At 39.6% G+C, this 20,268-nt stretch overlaps 1 protein-coding gene across 4 annotated transcripts in view; it reads right to left on the bottom strand.

The window, feature by feature from the left end:
• Positions 1 to 13,973, bottom strand: part of ripor2 (RHO family interacting cell polarization regulator 2) — a 55,372-nt gene extending 41,399 nt beyond the window's left edge. For 2 of the 4 annotated variants that reach the window (XM_034000054.3, XM_034000055.3), the window contains exon 1: positions 13,847 to 13,973. In XM_034000054.3, the coding sequence (XP_033855945.2) occupies positions 13,847 to 13,955 (109 nt within the window). In that variant the 5' untranslated portion in view covers positions 13,956 to 13,973. Of the gene's footprint in view, positions 1 to 7,732; positions 7,944 to 13,846 lie in introns of those variants that run through there. The other 2 variants (XM_034000058.3, XM_034000056.3) reach the window with 2 other exon arrangements.
• Positions 13,974 to 20,268: the final 6,295 nt, after the last annotated feature.

Raw genomic sequence — 20,268 nt, 5'->3', positions numbered from 1 at the left:
GACCACACATATAGATAAGAGTCATGCTCACATACAAACTTATGAAGGCTGCTTGATTAACTAATCTAAAGACAGGTTTTTTAAGACAATGAAAGCATATCACCTCAGAAACCAATCTTTGCTATAAAAACCAAGACTCCTACACGTTAACCACAGCTCGTGTCGCATGATTATTTTGTTTTGTAGATACCTTTCCTCCAAGCAGTGCTTTCTCTAGCATTCACCCACCCTTTCATTTCTTTTAGTAACAACTACTATTTTTGTATTCTAGACCGTTTAGGGAGTATTATTTTTAATATACCAATGGTGTGACCCAATAATCATTTTTAAATTTGAATTGTTTTGGGAATATAATGTATGAGGAGCATCAGCCCAGAAAATGTTAACATTGTGATTTCTGAAAAATATCAGCCTTTGCTATATGGGGAAAGCTCAAGGGCAAAGGTTGAAAATATGGCATACAGTATGAAGGGTTTAGAGACCTCTTCATTCATTTTATTTCTTTTTTTAATGTGACCATTTATTCAACGTTTCAAATTATTGCCATTTGACTCTTAAAGTTCTTTATAGTTAAGTTGTTTTAAAAGCAAGGTTATAAAAAATACTGAAGCTACTACAAATAAAAAAATAGCCTTTGCAATAAATAAATAAATAATGAAGCCTTTTTTTCCATCATTTACACTTTTGTTATCTTTATGATTGGTCATCGGCTAGCTGATTGCTTTAAGCCTAGACTTTTCTGTCCCTCAGCAATAAGATGCAATTTCTTGTACACTAACTTAAAGTAGCATCTATCATGGGTACCTACCAAGGAAAAGAAAAGTCACGTTTAAGGAGAATTTCTATGGCTAAAAGAAAACTACATGGAAATCCACACTACCCAAAATGTACTACCAAAATAGCGTGAGAAAAAGGTAAGACTTATTTTCCATGGAAACCCAGCCAATGTGAGGCTTCTCCCCTCAGAGAATGCAGCTCTTGTTCATTGGCCTAGACATGGTGAGCCAGCTGGATCCAGTTGACTAACGGGGATTCCAGCCAACTCGACCCAAAACCAGGTCGGTCCAATCACTGTCGGACCCAAGTCAAATCAGACGTAAGTCATTTCGGACCTAAGTCAACAGATATAAATCAGCTCAGATTACGCCCCAGACCAAATATACCCGCATTTGGCAGGTGCTGATTTCGAACCCTGCAATTCCTCCAATAATTTAATAACTACCAATAATTTAATAACTACCACAAAAGTTATTCAGCCCCTTGTCGTTAATGTATAAACTGGGGCTGTGCTATCAACAGGAAATGTCTTTAAAATTTATTTCACAAACACAAATATAAACTACAAAAATAAATATTACTTTGTACATGGAAAATGAAGATGTCAATCTAGTAAATAACCAAGCAAACAATTTGTCAACACATACCTGTGATTCAATATGGGGGACAGAGCTGAGCAGAGCTCCCTTTGCAGTGCTGTAAATTATTTAAGAGCACTTCATTCATAACACCTTTTACTACAAAACAGGTTCCCCGGTTTATCTGATGATAATAACAGTAATATTCTAAGGTTAATATTTACTTTTCTACTTGTAGCATCCTGATGAGAGTGCATCTGCGGATGCTCTTGCTAATCTCAGAACAAACTGGGTCATCACGGTTGTAATCAGGCCCAATTTCTGATTTCCAGCACAATCCCTGTCTGCCCCTCAGTAAACATGAGAATGCTGAAATCCCTGCATTTAAACTCCCAGCATGGGGTTCGTGGATGTGTTAGCCCCCTGGGTCTGCGAATGCCCTTAGAAAATAAGATGTGCCAGTTACATCCGTTCTTATTGTAAGGCGCAGGTTTGAATCTTTTCTAGCATTTGGCTAAATGTGCTTGGCTGCCAAGAACTGGGTTATCAGGGGAATAGACATAAATAGGATGAATTGTATAAAAAAATCTAGCTAAAATAATAGAAGCCAGCTTCAAGAGCAGCTTAGCAACTGTTTAAGGCCTGCAAGCATGTGATCGAAATTAGATTCTGCCTACATCAGTTTCCACAACAGAATAATTTTCATATCTATATAAATTATACTCCCATGGTAACCGTAGACAATCTAGGATCTGTTATATAGAACAACATTTCTATTATAAGGTTGGACTAAGAAATGGGCCAAGTAATCCACATGCACAGAGCAACTCTGTGTCATATAGAAATGGTTAATGAAATAAATGGTGCAGGGGCTCCTCCTTAGTTAATCAAGCCAATCTATCAATGAACCCCCTAGTTAAGCCCTGGGTCGAACACTCATTCTCTGTCTGTTTTTTGCGTTTGCATATTGTCTCGCAGTGCTGCAGACCCCACTTGTCGTTTTCATTTCTGTAGTCTGTGCTTCCCTATGAATCGCCAGGCTTTTGCTTACATTGTTACATTTTTCTGTGCTTTGGATGTGAGAAAATTTGATAGGAGCGGTTCCCTTAGTTTGTTTTCATTTATATGTGCTTGTTTGGTGGGCTCTGCCATACTTCTCTTGGCTTCACAGTGTCTGTGTACGCCCCGCACTGTTCTGTGTTTACATTATCATCACGACTGCGTTGGTTCTGTCTACATTCATTATGGCAGTATGTATTCACGGTATTCACGACACCTTCTCATTCTGGCTTCCAAGCTGTGCTGATATCTATAGCCTCTGTGCTCTTCAAAATATTTTATATAGGGGGGGGGGGGGGGGGGGGGTGCATGGGTGCCTCTGTGATTTTTCATGGCTGGCTATGACCCTGATAATAATAATAATAATAACTGCTTCAAAAAAGCTAAGCAAATTGTAAACAGTAAAGGTAATACAGTGGTATCAAGTCTGAGCAGTTAGCTATCCCTTGGAACTGCAATTGTGTGTTTATGGTTTACAGAATTAGATTTCCCCCACCCGAACACACGCACATACTTTTGAAACCAAAGTTACGCCACTGACTGTTGGTAATACCTGACCAACATTGTTCATATACTGGACATAGTGGACATTTGCTTGTATACTGGACACGATACAAGCAAATCTAATGCTAAACTAACACGGTTCAAAGTAATTCTTTGGAAATGTTTTCCATGATATATCACAGTGATGGTTATCTCATCTTTCTAAACCAAGTAATGTAGGGGGTTCGAAAACTGCACTTTCTAAACAATTCAGAAAGCTTGCCTCATTCTGTCATGCCTTAAAAATCAACTGCATTGACTGAAGACTTGATGCAAACACAGGCTTTTCACAGCTTGGGCAGTTTCAAGAGCCTTCTCATTATGCACACAGTAATTGTAAGCCTCCCTCTTCCTTCACGCATTTTAAGCTTCTCTTTGGCTCCAAGCTACATTAAATGGTAATGTACATTTTAAAACAAAAAAAGAAGAAAAAAATAGGATAGCTGAAATATTGTTTTCATCTGTGGATTTGCTTATAATAATCCTCAGCTATATAACATTAGTGTATTACTGTGAAGAAAGCCTAGCAAACTCAATAGCAACAACAGCAACACAATTTATTTGGAACAAATGTTGCACACAAGTCCTGATACAGTAGCCCACTGGTACTTGTATTCTACAGTCCTGCAATGGATTACCAATTTGAATTGTTTCACCTAATTCATGCTAACACTGGCATGTCAAAATTATGTATAAAAATGGTACCACTTTGGTACCATTCTATTAATGGCAGTCATTATTGTAGGTGCCCTTGTACTACCACTACCCCTTGGTACGGAACCAATGCATTTCAACTGAAGATCATTGGGTAAGGGTTACTTGTATTTTAAACATTACTCTGAAGGCTGGCATTACTGTTATTCCAGGCAGGCTGATGCAGCTGGTCTGTGGATTAGCAAAACACTCCCTCAACTGAAGCTGTTTAATAGGAATGACGGTACGGTAAATAGCTATTCGGCCGCTGACATAGTTTTTGTTAAGGCAAGAATGCTGACACTGGCCTAGCACGTGGCATTCACCAGTTTAGTCCATTTCTCTCATCTGACCCCGGGGCTATCAACTGCGCATTGCATTAAGGTTTCTTTGCTTCATGACATTAATGCATGTGTGTAATCCAATCCACCAAACAAATACCAACCCCAAAATTAGGACAGACAGTTGAGATTCCAGATGCTATACACAATTTCTTTTCAGATACACAGCCATATGTATTTAATGCAAACAAAAATATGAAGGAACTAATAATAATAATAAAAATAATAATAATACACGCACATACTTTTGAAACCAAAGTTACGCCACTGACTGTTGGTAATACCTGACCAACATTGTTCATATACTGGACATAGTGGACATTTGCTTGTATACTAGACACGATACAAGCAAATCTAATGCTAAACTAACACGGTTCAAAGTAATTCTTTGGAAATGTTTTCCATGATATATCACAGTGATGGTTATCTCATCTTTCTAAACCAAGTAATGTAGGGGGTTCTAAAACTGCACTTTCTAAACAATTCAGAAAGCTTGCCTCATTCTGTCATGCAAACACAGGCTTTTCACAGCTTGGGCAGTTTCAAGAGCCTTCTCATTATGCACACAGTAATTGTAAGCCTCCCTCCTCCTTCACGCATTTTAAGCTTCTCTTTGGCTCCAAGCTACATTAAATGGTAGCGTACATTTTAAAACAAAAAAGAAGAAAAAATAGGATAGCTGAAATATTGTTTTCATCTGTGGACTTGCTTGTATTAGTTTTATAAGCTATTTTTTTTTACCTGCCGATACTTTCTTATATTAAAGAGGTGTTGAAAATAAATGGCTAAAGTAGGGTTTCCAAATTCATTTAAAAATTAACTGGACTGCTGTGTTTTACTGCCTGGTAGTCAGGTTGTTTATCTGGAGGAGCTGCCTAGAATTAACCCCCCTTTTAAAGCAGTATTGATCTCTATAGCTAGTGCCTTTAATAATAGGATAGGCTACTATTTCTAAAATGAATAGGTTCAAAGGGTTATGTGACACCCTTCAAATGGATGCTTTTTTAAAGAAACTAAATTATAGAACAGCTAGAGTCATGATAGGAACCTGTTTGTTTTTTCATCTCTTGTTTTTGGAATAACTAGTATTTTAAACTTCTTAGTTTTGTAAGGAACATAATAGCTGCCCCACACAACCAGACTCTATGGGGGTCTTCCCAAGTAAAACAAAGAGCCGAGTTATTATTGCTGACTAACTGTAGTGAGATGTTCCCATATTCCCTTTAGCTTGAAGACTGCATCTTGTTTTGTTATTTTGTTTCGACAAACAATAAAACTACAAAGTTGAATACATAAAGTAAGGAATTCATTATATTACTGCTGTAATGCATGTGCAATGCATTATCAGCTACTGAAACACTGAACATAGAATGCAGTATAATTCATCACAATGAAAACTGTCCATTACTGTTTGGAAATGTACTGTGCAGACATATCAATGAGGATAGGGGATCAAGTGTCATAGTGCTATAACTACCCACATTTTAAACTGTATTCAGTTATAATTGTTCTGAAACCGCTGAACTTTATGATAATAGGTCAGCTAATTTTATACTGAGCAAACAGTCCTATTATGGCAAGTCTGTCCGCTTCCAGCAGTCTGTGAACTGAAAATGACCAAAATAATTTAATTTAGTGAAACAAAGCCTCTGTAGGTCTATATCACATGACCTTATAATCTATCAGTGCAATTTCGCAAGGGGTGCAATAATGTACTGCCATAACATAGAGGATATCACTTCAGACATACTTCTACTGGGGTTACTTACTGCTTGTCTTGTAGACATCAAGTGTTGGAGGTCTCAGAATTATTTAATGCTAGTGGGCTCTCATAACCAGCTGAAAAATGTGGAATTACATGAACTCGACCCTAGTAATCGCTCATTAAATCTTAAACTAGAAATGAGAAATGTGGGGGTCATCTCTGATCCTGATCACTCATTTGAGGCTCATATTAGGGAAGTTACAAAAGTATCTTTTACTATTTGAGAAATGTAGACAAATTTAGACCAATTATTTCTGTATCTGATGCCGAGAGACTAATGCATGCCTTTGTTTCATCTAGAATTGATTACTGTAATGCATTTCTCTCTGTTATCCCAAAAGGTGTGGTGTCTCGCTTACAGCTCATTCAGGACACTGCCGCTAGAATTTTGACTAAAGCATGAAAAGTGAACATATTACCCCTATTTTAGCCTCCTTACACTGGCTCCCTGTGCAGTATAGAATAGATTTTAAGATTTTGCTGATAACCTATAAAGCCCTAAACGGATTAGCACCTAGTTATTTGCAGTAGTTACTGACCCTGTATCATCCAAATCGCACTCTTAGATCACAGAATATGGGGCTACTGGTTATTCCTAGAGCCCTAGAGCCCCTAAATTATGGAATGCCCTCCCTACTTTTGTCAGGGAAGCTGTAACTGAAGCAGCTGAAGCTGTTTAATGTAACTTAAACATTTCTGCATTTTTAACATTATTATTATTATATCTTTTTTATATACTGTTAATATGCTATTTAATATGTAGCAGTTGTGTGTGTGACATGCCTGGGGACCTTTATACAAATGTATTATGTTGTGTAAGTGTAAATGTTTTTTTTAAATGTACTGTACAGTGCTTTGTGATACTTTGTATGAAAAGCACTATATAAATGTAATAAATAAATAAATAAATACAATGTATTTAATGCAAACAAAAATATGAATTGCTCATTCAAATTATAAATGTATTACATATTAATCATTAAGTCCCTCTCAGCAATAAAATAACCTGATTCCTAAACATTACAGATATTTTACCACTAGTGTCGCCCTGTGCATAGAAAACTACAATAGGCACATGCCATTTTCCAGTGTGACAGAGACATTCTGATAGAAAAAAACGTACGAATATTGGAAAATAGGTTTCTGTATTGTCTTCTCATCAAGTAAAGCGTCTTTATAGGAAGTTAATTTGTACAGGTGACTCTGTCTCTTGTGGTGTATGATTGTTTTCTCATGAACACTAGGGTGGGCAAAAGATTCTGTCACCAAAAGTGACAGAAGATGTCAACAGAAATGTCACATCATTGGTACTTTCTCTATTGCTGTCAGAAGTCAACTGAATCACTTCCCTTCAGAAGCCGAGAAGCAAAATGATTAAAACAAAAAGGAAACCCAAAAATAGTAAACTTAATTTAAAATAAAATAGATATGCCTCAAAAATGTTATATATCAAATGGACAGTATTCAATGAAAAACTATTTGTGCAAGCGCTTGTTTGAGGTCCACTCTCCTGCCACATACCAATAAACCAGTTGTTTTAATATGAATTTTAACCCCCAGACGTCAACCTAGGGTTCTGCGTTGATCCCACAAGACTGAACAAGCCTGCTATAGAAGGGCAAATGTACAGCAACACAGAAGCTATATAATAAAGCTTTCTTTCAGTGTTGCTTTATAGTAACAGAAGACTGAAATGTATAGCTTCGTTAATACGACAATTCATGCACTATGAAATATACTTTTACACAATCTACTTTAAAATCATAAACACCAGATCATAACATCACAAGTGGGTCAGCACCTTACCACATTAAAAAAAAAAAAACACAGCAAAAATGAATTCAATATTTTTAGGTCTTCATCCCATTCAGCAATAGTTCAGTTTACATTCTTTATAACTTTACATTAATCACCAAAGACTAATACTTTATACATAGTCTTTGTTAATTGTAATTTAAATACCCTGCATTACTCACCTCAAAAGTAAGAGCACATTCAGTGTGCCAGTACAGCTGGTCTGCTAGCTAGCTGCACCCTTCCATCTACTGTGTGAGCAAGCCTTTTCCTCTCACAAGAATCTTCATTTATCATGTAGTGTTGACAGTAAAAGCCAGAAAAAAACCCTTGCTGCTGCTTTTTCACAAGTAGCTATTCAATATTGCTCCATGATAGATAATGCCAAGACCAGACTGAGAGCAACTAACAGAAATCATGTGCAACCCACATTAGGATTAGTTTCCTTTGAGAAATAAGCCAATCAGCTGTCACCCCACACCATGTGGGCGGGTCTTACTGTTAAAGATCCACAGTGGCAAGGAAGACAAGAGTTACACTGAAGGCAGCTTCACTCTGCTTCAACTGCTGTCGGAGAAGAGTTAGAGGCAGCTGCTGTTCAGCTACTGCTGGCTCAGAGTCTTGGCTTCCAGCAGCTGTTTTCTTAGGCATTCCTGCTCCTTCAAATAAAACCCCAGAAATGACTGACCATCTCTTAACCAACATATACATTGCTTCCTGCAGTAAGTCAAAAGATTTTTTGTACTTTTTATAACTTTTCTACAAATGTCATGGGCAGTTGCCAGAACTTAGGGAGGGAAAGTGAAAAGCAGCCAGGCAATGAAGAAACCTTTAGCTTTGAACATAATTGAACCAAGAATTATTCACATTTAACACCACAGTTCCACACATAATTTATTTAAAAATTAAAGGAAGGTCCCATTTAGTTCCAGTTTTAGAAACATAATCATAAATCTCAAAAGGGGGTTTCATTAGGTGTGGAGCTTGTCCTCCCATGCAAAACTGTGTCCTATTTGTGAAACTGGTTGCAAGACAGTAACATAATATATCAAGAATTTAGTAAACTACTATAACCAGATGAGAACTAGAATCAGCATTTTAAAGGTGTGGTGTAGCAAAAACTGAGGTCCTCTTCTATACCATAATACAAAGCAGCAGACAACACTGATGGCACATTTGCATGTTGACAAAATATATAATTTTGAATCAAAAGTTTTAAAATGTGTCTAAAATAAAGCTCTGGACTGGTTATGTTACAAACCAGACACGTACAAGCCCATACTTTTATATTCCGAGTTGTTTGTGTCTAGTTTTTTTCCATAAAACGTAGATCAGGTTCAGTAATCCAGACATCACAAAAATGTACCTCTTTCTGATTTTAAGATGCACTTTTACTTGTCAACATCTGAACATTTCTTGCTGCACAAATGTGTTCAAAAGTATGCATTATGATTCATTTCCTGGAGGTGAACTGAACAAGACTCGATTTATCCCAGGCCCATAGGAAACCAGGTGCTTTTTTTATGCTGCATTGGCTTCATAATAACAAAATATCTCTTCCTTTCTGAATATCACCCATTGGCACATCAACAAGAAAAAGGATCTCTCTCAGTGTCTCTAAATGTCTTGCACCTCAAAAAATACTTTTTATTGTATCATTTAGTTTTCAGGGCTGCCATAGAATTTCCCTCTTGGTATCTGTGGTATGCAAGATGTTGTTGAAGGGCATTTCCATGTTTCAGCAGGAATAAAACAGGGATGTATATACACAATATATCTACACAATGTAAAAATGTAAGTGTAACAAACATATGTACGACTGTTTCATAGGTACGTACAAGTTCAGATTCTGATGGAGTACTCAATTATACAACCAATATATTTTGCCAAAGCATGTCAGTATGTCATATTTATATGTAAAATTATAAAAAGTAAAAGGTAATCTTAAATGAATGTGTCATTTAATACCACATCAGGAAGTAGTGCATTTCCATTTCTTGCCAATACATTCTTAACTGCCTGTTTAATAAGATGCTTGTAATAATCAATTAACTGAAAAAAAGGATAAATCTACCAAACCTGTCAACTCTCCCTTATTTGCCATGAATCTCCTGTTTTTTGGACACAGGCAATTCCCGGCATGTTATATGACGGACACCTTACAAAATACTGACCTCACTAATGGACATGATCATATATATGCACATTTAATTATAATATAAAATAAATATACCTCATAATGCTGTGCTAGCATTACTGGTGCACTGTCCGATTTAAACCACACCATTTTCTGTACTAGATCATTATGTTTTTCATTTTCCAAACAACTGAATATGTCTGCAGATTTTCTGCATTACAGCGTCCACATATTTCTGTTAGGTTCAAAATCTCAGAGCGAACCTGCTTCAACATTTATGAAACGATGGTAAAACAATAAGTTGACTTGTGTCACTTTTGTCCGTGCTTTCATCACACATTCTGTGCACAAACAGTGATTTCAGGGTTTTGCTGAAAAGGCAGTCGCCAAATTTCTAATTGCTTATGGTAACAGTTTATTCACTACAGTGCAATCTTTGGAAGGCACTGGAATTGGGAAATTTCTTTAAAGACGATACCTGTTGTAAATCGTAATAGCTTTTGCCAAACTGTAGGTAGTGCTGGCAACACGAAGATCATTCTGTGCGTCTTTTTGGTCGAAGTTTACAAACACCAACATACACCGAACCTGTTTTATTTTGCTTCTCTTACAAACATCTCCTTTTCTGCTGCAGACATGTTTAATATTTTTGTCATCTTTTTACACCATATCTCGGCATGATCTCTGCTTTGAATTGAATTGCTTCATTATCTGACCATACCTCATTCATTCCATGTTACCATCTCTGGATGTTCAAAAACAAAATATTCATTTCCTCAAGCAGGATTGAAATATCTTTTTTTAGGTTTCAGTGTCTGATACTGGACTGCCTTTCTGTCTTCTTTATTATTATTATTATTATTATTATTATTATTATTATTATTATTATTATTACTTAAATTACATAAGATGGGCACAGTACAGCTTTAAAAAAAATAGTACCAGTACATTAAACCTCCCGTTCGCAACCTCACAACATATCTTGTTTCCAGAGGAAACTGCAAGATGTGCCTGAGCAAGAAATGTGAGATAAATGGATTTTAGAAACTGAATCCTGCCTCTTGTAAAGATATTGCTTGACTGCTTACCCCCCCCCCCCCCCCCCCCCCTTTTTATTTTTTATCAAAGCTACTATAAGCTAATAACGACAAAATACAAACAGCCTATAAACATTCATCTTGTTACTGTATTTATTTTTGGGTTGAATTACAAATACTATTCTAAATGAAATTATATGTAGATGTAGATGTGTAGACTATGTAGATGTTTTTATTTGTAAGACTTGCAATTAATGAAGATAGACATTGCGTGCAGTCATCCTTATGCAAGTTTACCATGTTTTTTTTCACTTTTACCATGTTTTTTCCTTGGTAATATCATGCATTAACAATCATTTACCCTGGTTTACCATGTTAATGAATACGCTTTACCATACCTCAATGTGCTTCAATGTCAGTCTCTCTCTCTCTCTCTCTCTCTCTCTCTCTCTCTCTCTCTCTCTCTCTCTCTCTCTCTCTCTCCTCTCTCTCTCTCTCTCTCTCTCTCTCTCTCTCTCTCTCTCTCTCTCTCTCTCTCTCTCTCTCTCTCTCTCTCTCTCTCTCTCTCTCTCCTCCTACATCTTTGAAGATGACCAAAGACGAAAAAAACAAATAGTGTCTTCTAAAAGTAGTGTTTTTTAAAAAGTAGTGTGCATTTTTAGTGTGTTTTTTGTGCATAAGACTTTCGAAGCAGATAGGATGTAGCCCCTTCAACCAAATGAGAGTAATCAAAGATATTCTATACGTCATTATTGTAAACATCAAATGTATACCTATGTGTATAAAAACATGTGGGTAAGCAGTCTTATTCTACATGTTTATAGTTTTACTTTACAGTAAAAACAATACTCTCCAGGTGCAGTATAAAAACTAAACAAATAAGTAAACATGAATTAACATTTAATTAAACAGTAATTAAACTGTTTTCCATCATTGAATGCTACCCTGCCCATCACATCTCGGTATCTATGTGAAAAGTCCAACCTGGATAACCTGCAGTGGAGATATGGGTAGTGTGGCATTTCCTGAATTTTATCGATCAAGCCGCACCATTGAAGTTAATTTAATTGTAATTTTGTGTAAGGAATTTCCTAATTTTTGTGGCTTCAAGCTTAAACCATAACTTTTTTTAACACATTCTTTTGTTATGAATTACAGTCATCATTCATTTTTTTCTTTCATGTACTCTTAACAGATAGTAACAGTTGCCATCTGTCTCAAGCAGCCACCAATGGTCAGTCCCTTTCCACTGACTATAAAATAGTCATTAGCAGTCAACACTTGGTCCACCTTGGCACACATGGCAAATATAATTACTGTTGCCTGGAATGATTATGTGACAAATTGTTGCTTCTTAATTGTAAAACAAAGAAGGGGTATAGTAATAATGTAATTAAAGATCATTCACTAGACACTGCAAGTGGCTGACCTACTGGCCTTACCAACAGTATAAGAGTTGTTCATATATAACTTAAACAGTCAATCATAAAATCTGAGTAAAGCACTTAGAAAATGTCAAGATACATGCCCAGTGCCACCTATTTACTGAAATTTGCTATATAGGTACACCCAAAATTGATATCTCCAAGAATGGGTTCTTTACATAAAAAAAACACCCAACACCCCACCCATGTACAAAAGGGTAGTATGTAGAGAAGAAGACAAAAACAGCAATAGTACAAAATATGTTTCTCTCATAAGCGATTTCATTTTGACCACCAACTGGTGATGGTTTTGCTTCCTGCACAGGAAAACAACAGCTGAGCCCAAAGTTGTTTCCTCTTCTCTGTGGTATTGATGCACCACACCCAATTAGTGCTATCAAAAACATCTTGGTACTTCCTATCGGCTGTAACATCTTTAACAAACAAACTAAAAAAATGATTCACAGGTGGTCACAACCAACAGATTCTAAGAAAAGGCAAGAATCTGTTAAAATAATCTTATCCTGTGTACAGACCTCATCATGTGCATAAAACATATGATAGTCCAATTATGCTTCATGTCAAGACTGGTAAAGAAAAAGTAACTATTACAAAGCTAATTAAAAAAAAAAAAACATGATAAATGATGGTAAACTATGGTGAATGCATGATATAACACGTATGATCAGCATATGACCACAGTAAACCTTTATAGATACTGCCAAAGCATCAGCTTTGAAGTTTAAATGCCACACTTATAAAATTCTCTGAACTGTTTAAAATTTCAAATGTAAATGAATGAAATCATTTACAACAACATAATACATTACATGTAAAATATGCTTATTCATACAGGCTTAGCTGCATTACCTTAATAAATTACACAGATACATCATGGAAAGTGAAGTAAAGCAAAAGCAAGCTTAGTAAATCAGAGATAATAGTAAAGCATGGGAAAATACATAGTGAAGCAAAGTATTCAAAGTATAAACATATGGAAAGCATGATAAAGAGCTAAATGATAACCTTCTACAAACTGAGAATTACTATGCAAACTATATGCAATCAATTTAGAAATCCTTTATTCAAAGGTACAGTTAGCCCAGATCAGTTGCATTGCATACTGTAGATTATTGCTTTTCTGCAAGATCTGTAGATTCTGCACACTCAAAAATATTACATAGTACACTGTGTCTTAAAATGTAGGTCTCTAGACAAAGCAAACAGCTACAAACCCCATAAAGGTCCAAATAATCTACAACCCTTTAACAAAGCAATTATACCTATGCCAATAAGACAGTGTAGTGGGACCCCCACTTTTTCATGCATGTCCATGTGTAACCTACACACACATTCTCATGTAACACGAGTCTAGTCACTCTCTAAGGCAATTCTTCTTGCTTAATGCATAACATCATCTTTAAAGTTAAAACTATAAGAACCCTAGTCAAATAGACAGCATTTTGACAACAATTTGTTTTGTATTCAATGAAGCCAAACCTTTTTCTACTTCACATTAATGTACCGGTATGTACTGTAAGGCTGTTCTTATGCTGTCAAGGACACAGTTTAAAAAATGCTTGTGTTTAAATAATAAAGTGTAAGCAATGCTCAGTATTCAAATATTAAAATAAACCTTAACCCACTGCTATTTTGTATCAGTGTATTCTACATTGCAGTATACACAGGTCACTGTACCTTCATAAAAGACATCTTCAGATTCCTCATGCATAACGGCATCTAGGTTGTCTGCAGTGCTCTTCATCATAACCTCTAGTGTCACCTTGCAGTTTCTAAGCAAGTACATTTACTGTTAAATGTTTTCTGGGTAGCCCACTTCCTCTAAACAATTTCTTAACTTCTGCTTCTGGTAGTGAGAGCTGTGCAATGCATTGCTTCATTAAAGGAAAGTTCTGTGCAACCCATAATGGTTACATTTCACCATCAATATCTAGATTTCATCCACTTCTCTTAAGCAATAAAGGTTCACCTTCAAATACAGCAGCATAACAAAGACCCATAGTGAAGACCAACTACATAACAGGAGTGCTATAGTGCTGCAGTTGTTATAACAACAATGCACAACAAACCAAATTCAAAATGGTCAGTAAAAATATGTCTTTATTTTCATGACAGGGACTGAAAAGCTGTTTTAACATACAAATTACTGATATATTTAAGGGCTTATTGAAAACATGTTATGGTAATAAGTGAAACATGTAAGTAGTATATAGTTATGCCTTATGTCAAAATTTGATTGATAACTTTTTGCTTTGATAGATATCATTTCCAGTATTTAAATTACATTATTTATACAGCATTTTCTTGAAACGACATTAATACAACTCAGAATATATATTTTTTATGTTTATTTTTTTGTTTCAGTTTCACTCAAGTTTTTAAACATTTTCCTGTTTCTATTACTATTTTGTTAAGAAAATGTTTTCCTTTTTTGTATTTGGCCTTTTTCGTTTTAATATTTAATATAAATACTGTACGAAAATGAAGTGTACATGTCGCTAACTCCAGTCCTTCATGTTCCATCTACTCCCATATTTTACTCAAAATCATACACATCAAATCATATTGCAGCAACAGAGAGGAAACAGTATGCATCTCCAATATGACTATATATGACATATACAGTATAAAGAAATGTTAGGTTATTATCACAACCATGGTTCCCTGAAATAGAAATGTAACCAAAAGACCCTGAAACCTGAATAAGATATATCAGCTGCTCGCAGATCCTGTGACACGGTTATGGCCCGCCCCCGAGGGCATAAAACTGCTGTGCTTACAGACCTCTACATCAAATCCTTCAAATCTGCTGCAATCATGAACGCAGCGACCTTGAAGGTTAATGGTTACATTTCTATTTCAGGGAACCAGGGTTATAATAATAACATAATGTTCCCTTTTAAGTACAAAATGCAACCATTACCGTATGGGTGAGAGTACAAATCTGTCGCAAGGGCAAGATTGCAGAACAGCTGGAATGCTGCAAGGCTAAGCCAAGAGGCTGCTTTGTACATTACTATATGGAACCCCAGTAACAAGTAGCTAGGGTGAAAAAACTGAGGGAGAAACTCACCTCTATGTCTGTGTTGTAAGGGTCAACTGGGAAGCCGCCCTTAACACTAGTTCCAAAACCAGGGTTTTGAAGATCCACAACATTAAGTCTGTAGAACCTAGTAAAGATATTTGGAATAGCCCACATCGCTGCATTGCAAATGTCTTTCACAGATGCACCCTGGAATAAAGCCCACAAAGTTGCCATGCCCCTGGTGGAGTGGGCAGTTTGTGGCATTTCTGGAGGGGGCAAGTTGGGTCGCTCATAGACAGTCCTGACCTTGTCTGCTATCCATTTTGACAACCTCTGCTTAAACAGGGCTTGACCATGAGACTCCAGGGCCCGCACTGGGCAATGCGTATGGAGCTGTCTCTCCCTGTCAGACTGGAAAGGAGGGGGATGGAAAGCCTCCAATTCCACAGACTGGTTTAAAAATGAAGCAGGCTTTTGCAATGGAGAATACCTGCATCTCGCTCACCCGCTTTGCGGAGGTGATAGCAAGGAAGAAAGCCGCTTCGAGCAATAAATATTTCAGCTCAGTTGAATGCATGGGCTCAAATAGAGGCTTCATGAGTGCATTAAGCACCACATTTAACCTCCAATGGGGAACAATGTCCTTCATAGGCGGCCAAAGCCACCAAACCCCTTTCAAAAATTGCCCCGCCAGGAAGTGATTTTGACAGTTAATTTTGACATGGCAAGCTGAAATAGCTGCCAGATAGACATGCAGGGGATTTCCCCTCGTCAAAACTACAAAAACTACAGAGGGGTCAAACCCACAAGGCACGGGGCACTTGTACCCGTGCGGGGAATGCGTGGACGCTGCTCTGGCATTTTGTAGGGTGTCAATAACCCTACTGGACAGACCCAGATGGCTCAAATGCAGCTGTTAGGGGTCCAGGGTTGAAAACCAGAGTCTCCTGGGCCAATAAGGGGCTACTAGGAGCACCATGGCCCTGTACTGCCTGATTTTCTCCAGACACAGCGGGAATGCGGTGGGAATACATATAACAGTTGCCTCGGCCACTGGTGTGCCAAGGCATCTACTGCCAGCAGGTCCCCATATCCTATTATGGATAACCAGAGTGGACAATAGGTTTATTCCTGGGAGGCAAGTGCTCTGACTTTGCTCTCCCGAACCTCTCTCAAATTAGGCTCACCACCTCGGGATGAAGACTCCACTCTGAGGCACTGGGAACTCTCCTTGAAAGGAGGTCCACCGCCCAGTTTGTCACCCCGGGCAGATGTACTACTCATAGTGAGTGGAGGTTCCCATGTGCCCAGAGCAAAAGTTTGTGGTCCACGCGATGAAGACTGGGCGACCTGAGGCCGCCCTGGTGGTTGATGTAAGCCACCACTGTTGTGTTGTCTGTATGGACAAGCACAGGTCCCCCTCAAACCTCTTGCAAAAAATTTTGCAAGGCCAGCTAAACTGCCTTAACACATCCGTGCTGATGACCTCGCGTTTGTTGACACTGCCCAGCTCTACGCTGAGGCGTAGATGGGTAGGCTGTTTCCACCAAGAGAGCGACTTTAGACAGTGACAAGACACCGCCAATGGGCGGTCGAGGTTCAATGCAGGCTGAAAAAGTCTGCTGTTGAACCAGGCCTGCAGAGGGCGCATGCGCAGAAGACCCAATGGAAAGGTCTGGGAAGCTGCTGCCATCAAGCCCAGATGTCTGGAACGTCACTACCGTGAGCGCTCTGTTGATCTGAAAGAGCTCAGCATAGACCTGGTGTCTAAGCACACTCCTTGTTAGGAGGCTGTCTGAGAAGGCATGAGCTGGCTCTTCGCATGATTTACCGTTAGGCCAAACTGCTGACGGTGACAAGTTCTGTCTGTGCTGGAGACTGGGTGCAAATTAGCCAGTTGTCCACATAATTCAGCACTCTGATGCCTTTGAGTGTCAAAGGAGCCAGAATAGCTTCCATGCAACAGTTTACCAGTTTGTCGCTGGTTTGCGTTCTGGGTGTGTGTGACAAAGTGGTTTGCAGTGCGCAGGTGTAGAGGTGATGCAAACAATTCTTTATTTGTTTTTAATCCAGGTCGTTTTGGCGACCATAAATAATAATCCCTGTGTTACGGGAAGGCAAGTGGTAGTGTGCAAAAATTACGTCACAGGAGACAAGGGATAGTCCAAACCCTTACACGGGTACTTTATTATTCTGCGGGGGCTCAAAGAACCCCCGGTCTAACCAGCAATGGCTAAGACCATGTTGTAAATTAAGGTTGCACAAAATAAAACAGCACAAAATAAAACAGCACAAAGTAAAACGCCTGGTTGAAACCTGTGATGGTTACAACAAAGGGCAAAATAAACAGTTCAAACAAAAAAATACAAACACTGCCCCAGCAGTGTGCACGTGCCCCTCTACGTGCATAATGGCCATCTCTTTATGTGTTCAGGGAGGTGTAGTGCAGTTCTCCTTCAGACCAGACTGGATCCGTGGTAAGTGGTGAGTCCAAGATCCTGGCTGGAATAGCTTCAGGCACGAGTTCGTCAGTCTGGAAAAAGTAAACAGTACAAGGTCTCCACAGCAATACATCCTGACGGCATTTCAGTCTTTGTTTCTAAAGTGCAAGGGGCTGAGTGAATGAGCTGCATCCCTTATAAACATCTGAGCCCCGCCCTGCAATCAGTGCAGCCCTATGAACGAGCAAATTGCCGTACTTCCGGTTTCGCATGAAGGGCCAGTCTAGTCAACCATTTTGTGCGAGCACGACCATCCTTACGCAGCGCCATCACAAGACGGGAGGGAGACTTACAGCATTGATTCATTCTCTCCCTGTCACACCCTGGCAATACACAGCAATGTGTATTGCACAGTTTAAACCACGGGGTACAGTCCCAAAATAATAAACACGGTATAAACACACACAGAACACAAACACGATCACAAGTCTGGAGTGAGTGCTTTGGTGCAAGTGATGAAATACAATTTATTCGTGAACAACAGTGCAGTGCTGTCCAGGTTAGTGCTGGACTTTAGAGACAGCTCCCGGAACGTGTTAGCCGTCTAATAATGACAAACAAGTACAATTAGAAACTACAAAATAAACAAACACTAAACACTCACGGTAACTTTACGGTCCTTCAGCAGTTCTCTCGCAACCATAACAAAGGAGCAGTTCGCTCGGCCACATCCTCTTTTGTACCTTCAGCCACGCCCCTTGGTTAGCGAGTGCAATCGCTTTTCCTCCAATCCGCGATTGCCACATCGCTTCCCGTCTGGAGCGATGACTTGGTGTACTGTGGCTCCGTCCTCTTTCTAGATGGCCAACTTCCACCTTGCCCTGGAATGAATTGACAGACCATACAGTCTGGGGCACACTGTTCCCTTTACACAGCAACCTCACAGGTCGGGAGGGAGATTTATAACCAAGATTCATTTTTTCTCTGTCACCGGGTGGTTTCTTGGGAAGCAAGCAAACCAGCTCCTTCATGGATTCCTGCGAGCAGTGAGAGCACTGCAGCATCTTGTCCACCGCGGGACCAAACGTATTCCCTGGTGTAATAGGGATATCCAACAGCTGTGCTTTGTCCCCATCAGGCACGCGTGCCTGGGAAAGCCAGAGCTGCCTACATGCAGCTATCAGCATAGCCAGGTTCCTGCCTACAGCCTGCCCATTGAGCTTTGACACACAGAGCAGGTTCTTATTAACCAGGCGCAGCTCATCCAGCTGTTGTGGTCAGGGCCTGTGACTGTCAGAAAGGGACCTAAGCAAATAGGACTGGTAGGCTGCCAGAATACTATTAGAATTGCCTAGCCGTGTGGTGAACGTACTGGCTGAATAGGCACGCTTAAGAATCACCCTTGAGACCCGGCACTGCTTTTGGGGCAGGTAGCGTCCTTGGACAGGAGTGCTAAAGTAGGTGTCTGTACCAAAGTGGCAATTGAAGCCTCCGCTAGTGGAAAATGGGCCAGGCCCAGCTGTAGCCGGTTGATCCCAGGACGACTGGATTTCAAGAAGAAAATCTGGGTGCACTGGGGGGGACGACATGGGAGAGATGGTAAGCTCATCATCAAAGTTGGACTGTCTTGTTTCCCCTTCTGTAGGCCAGGGCCTTGCAGAATTGAAGCTCTGCCGACAGGGAAAGCTTAATCACAGGGGACGTGTCGTCGGACTCCACGTCCTGAGATGGAAACAGTAAAGTGGTGATGGACACTATGTCCTCCTGTGGCCAATCTGTGTCCATAGCTCCCTGGGGCCCCAAGGGGACAGACGGGGCAGATGGCGCAGAATATTCACGCAGTAATTCTGCTAGAACCGTTCCTTGGTGGGAAACAGCTGCCCAGAGCTTTTCCATCTGCTGTGAGTCCACCAATCATTTGGAACGGCGACTTTTCTTTTTCTTCCTCGGGGGAGGAGAAGAAGACGCAGAGGAAGATGAAGAAGACTGTGAAGACAGTTCCCTGCATGTGCTACTTTACCAGGTTCGTCGTCCGCTCTCCCTTGGCACAGAGCCATGGGGTGAGACACAGTTGTGGGACTCCAGCGTGCTCTTAGAGAAATGTGCAGTTCACCAGTGCCTCTTTGGCGTGCTCTGGCCCCAGGCAGGAAGAGCCACTGCCATGCTTGTCCTCAACAGGCAGACTGGCCTTGCATGTCTCGCAGGGATAAAACCCAAGCATGATGCAAGAAGCAAGCAATTCAGTGTACAGTATACAGATGCTGCCTCAATCTGCTTATAGATATCGACTGGGCTAGTCAAGACCCAGACAAGACTGGTTTAGTACTGCAACGGGGGCGTGAACATCGGTTGGTAGTGGGCTGCTGCGGTGTTGGACCGGGGTCTCGCGCGGCCACCTTACCGTCAAGTCCCCTTGATGGCTCCTGTGTTTCCATCCTCTGCTGAAGTTTCATGGCGAGAAACCAGTTCACCGATGTGTGGAACAAGCTGGGAGGTGAGCCACATCGACCGGGATTGCCCCATTATGGGATATGACCTCATCCAACCAGGTAAGACTGTTCCATTACATCAGTCACTCTAGCAGATGGGTTTTGTGATTCCTGTGCCAGTGGATGATACACAAACCCAGGCTC

Source organism: Acipenser ruthenus, chromosome 4 (assembly GCF_902713425.1).
Source record: "Acipenser ruthenus chromosome 4, fAciRut3.2 maternal haplotype, whole genome shotgun sequence".
NCBI lineage: Eukaryota > Metazoa > Chordata > Actinopteri > Acipenseriformes > Acipenseridae > Acipenser > Acipenser ruthenus.
Note: the sequence above shows the minus strand (reverse complement) of the source record. Positions and strands in the feature narration are given on the sequence as shown.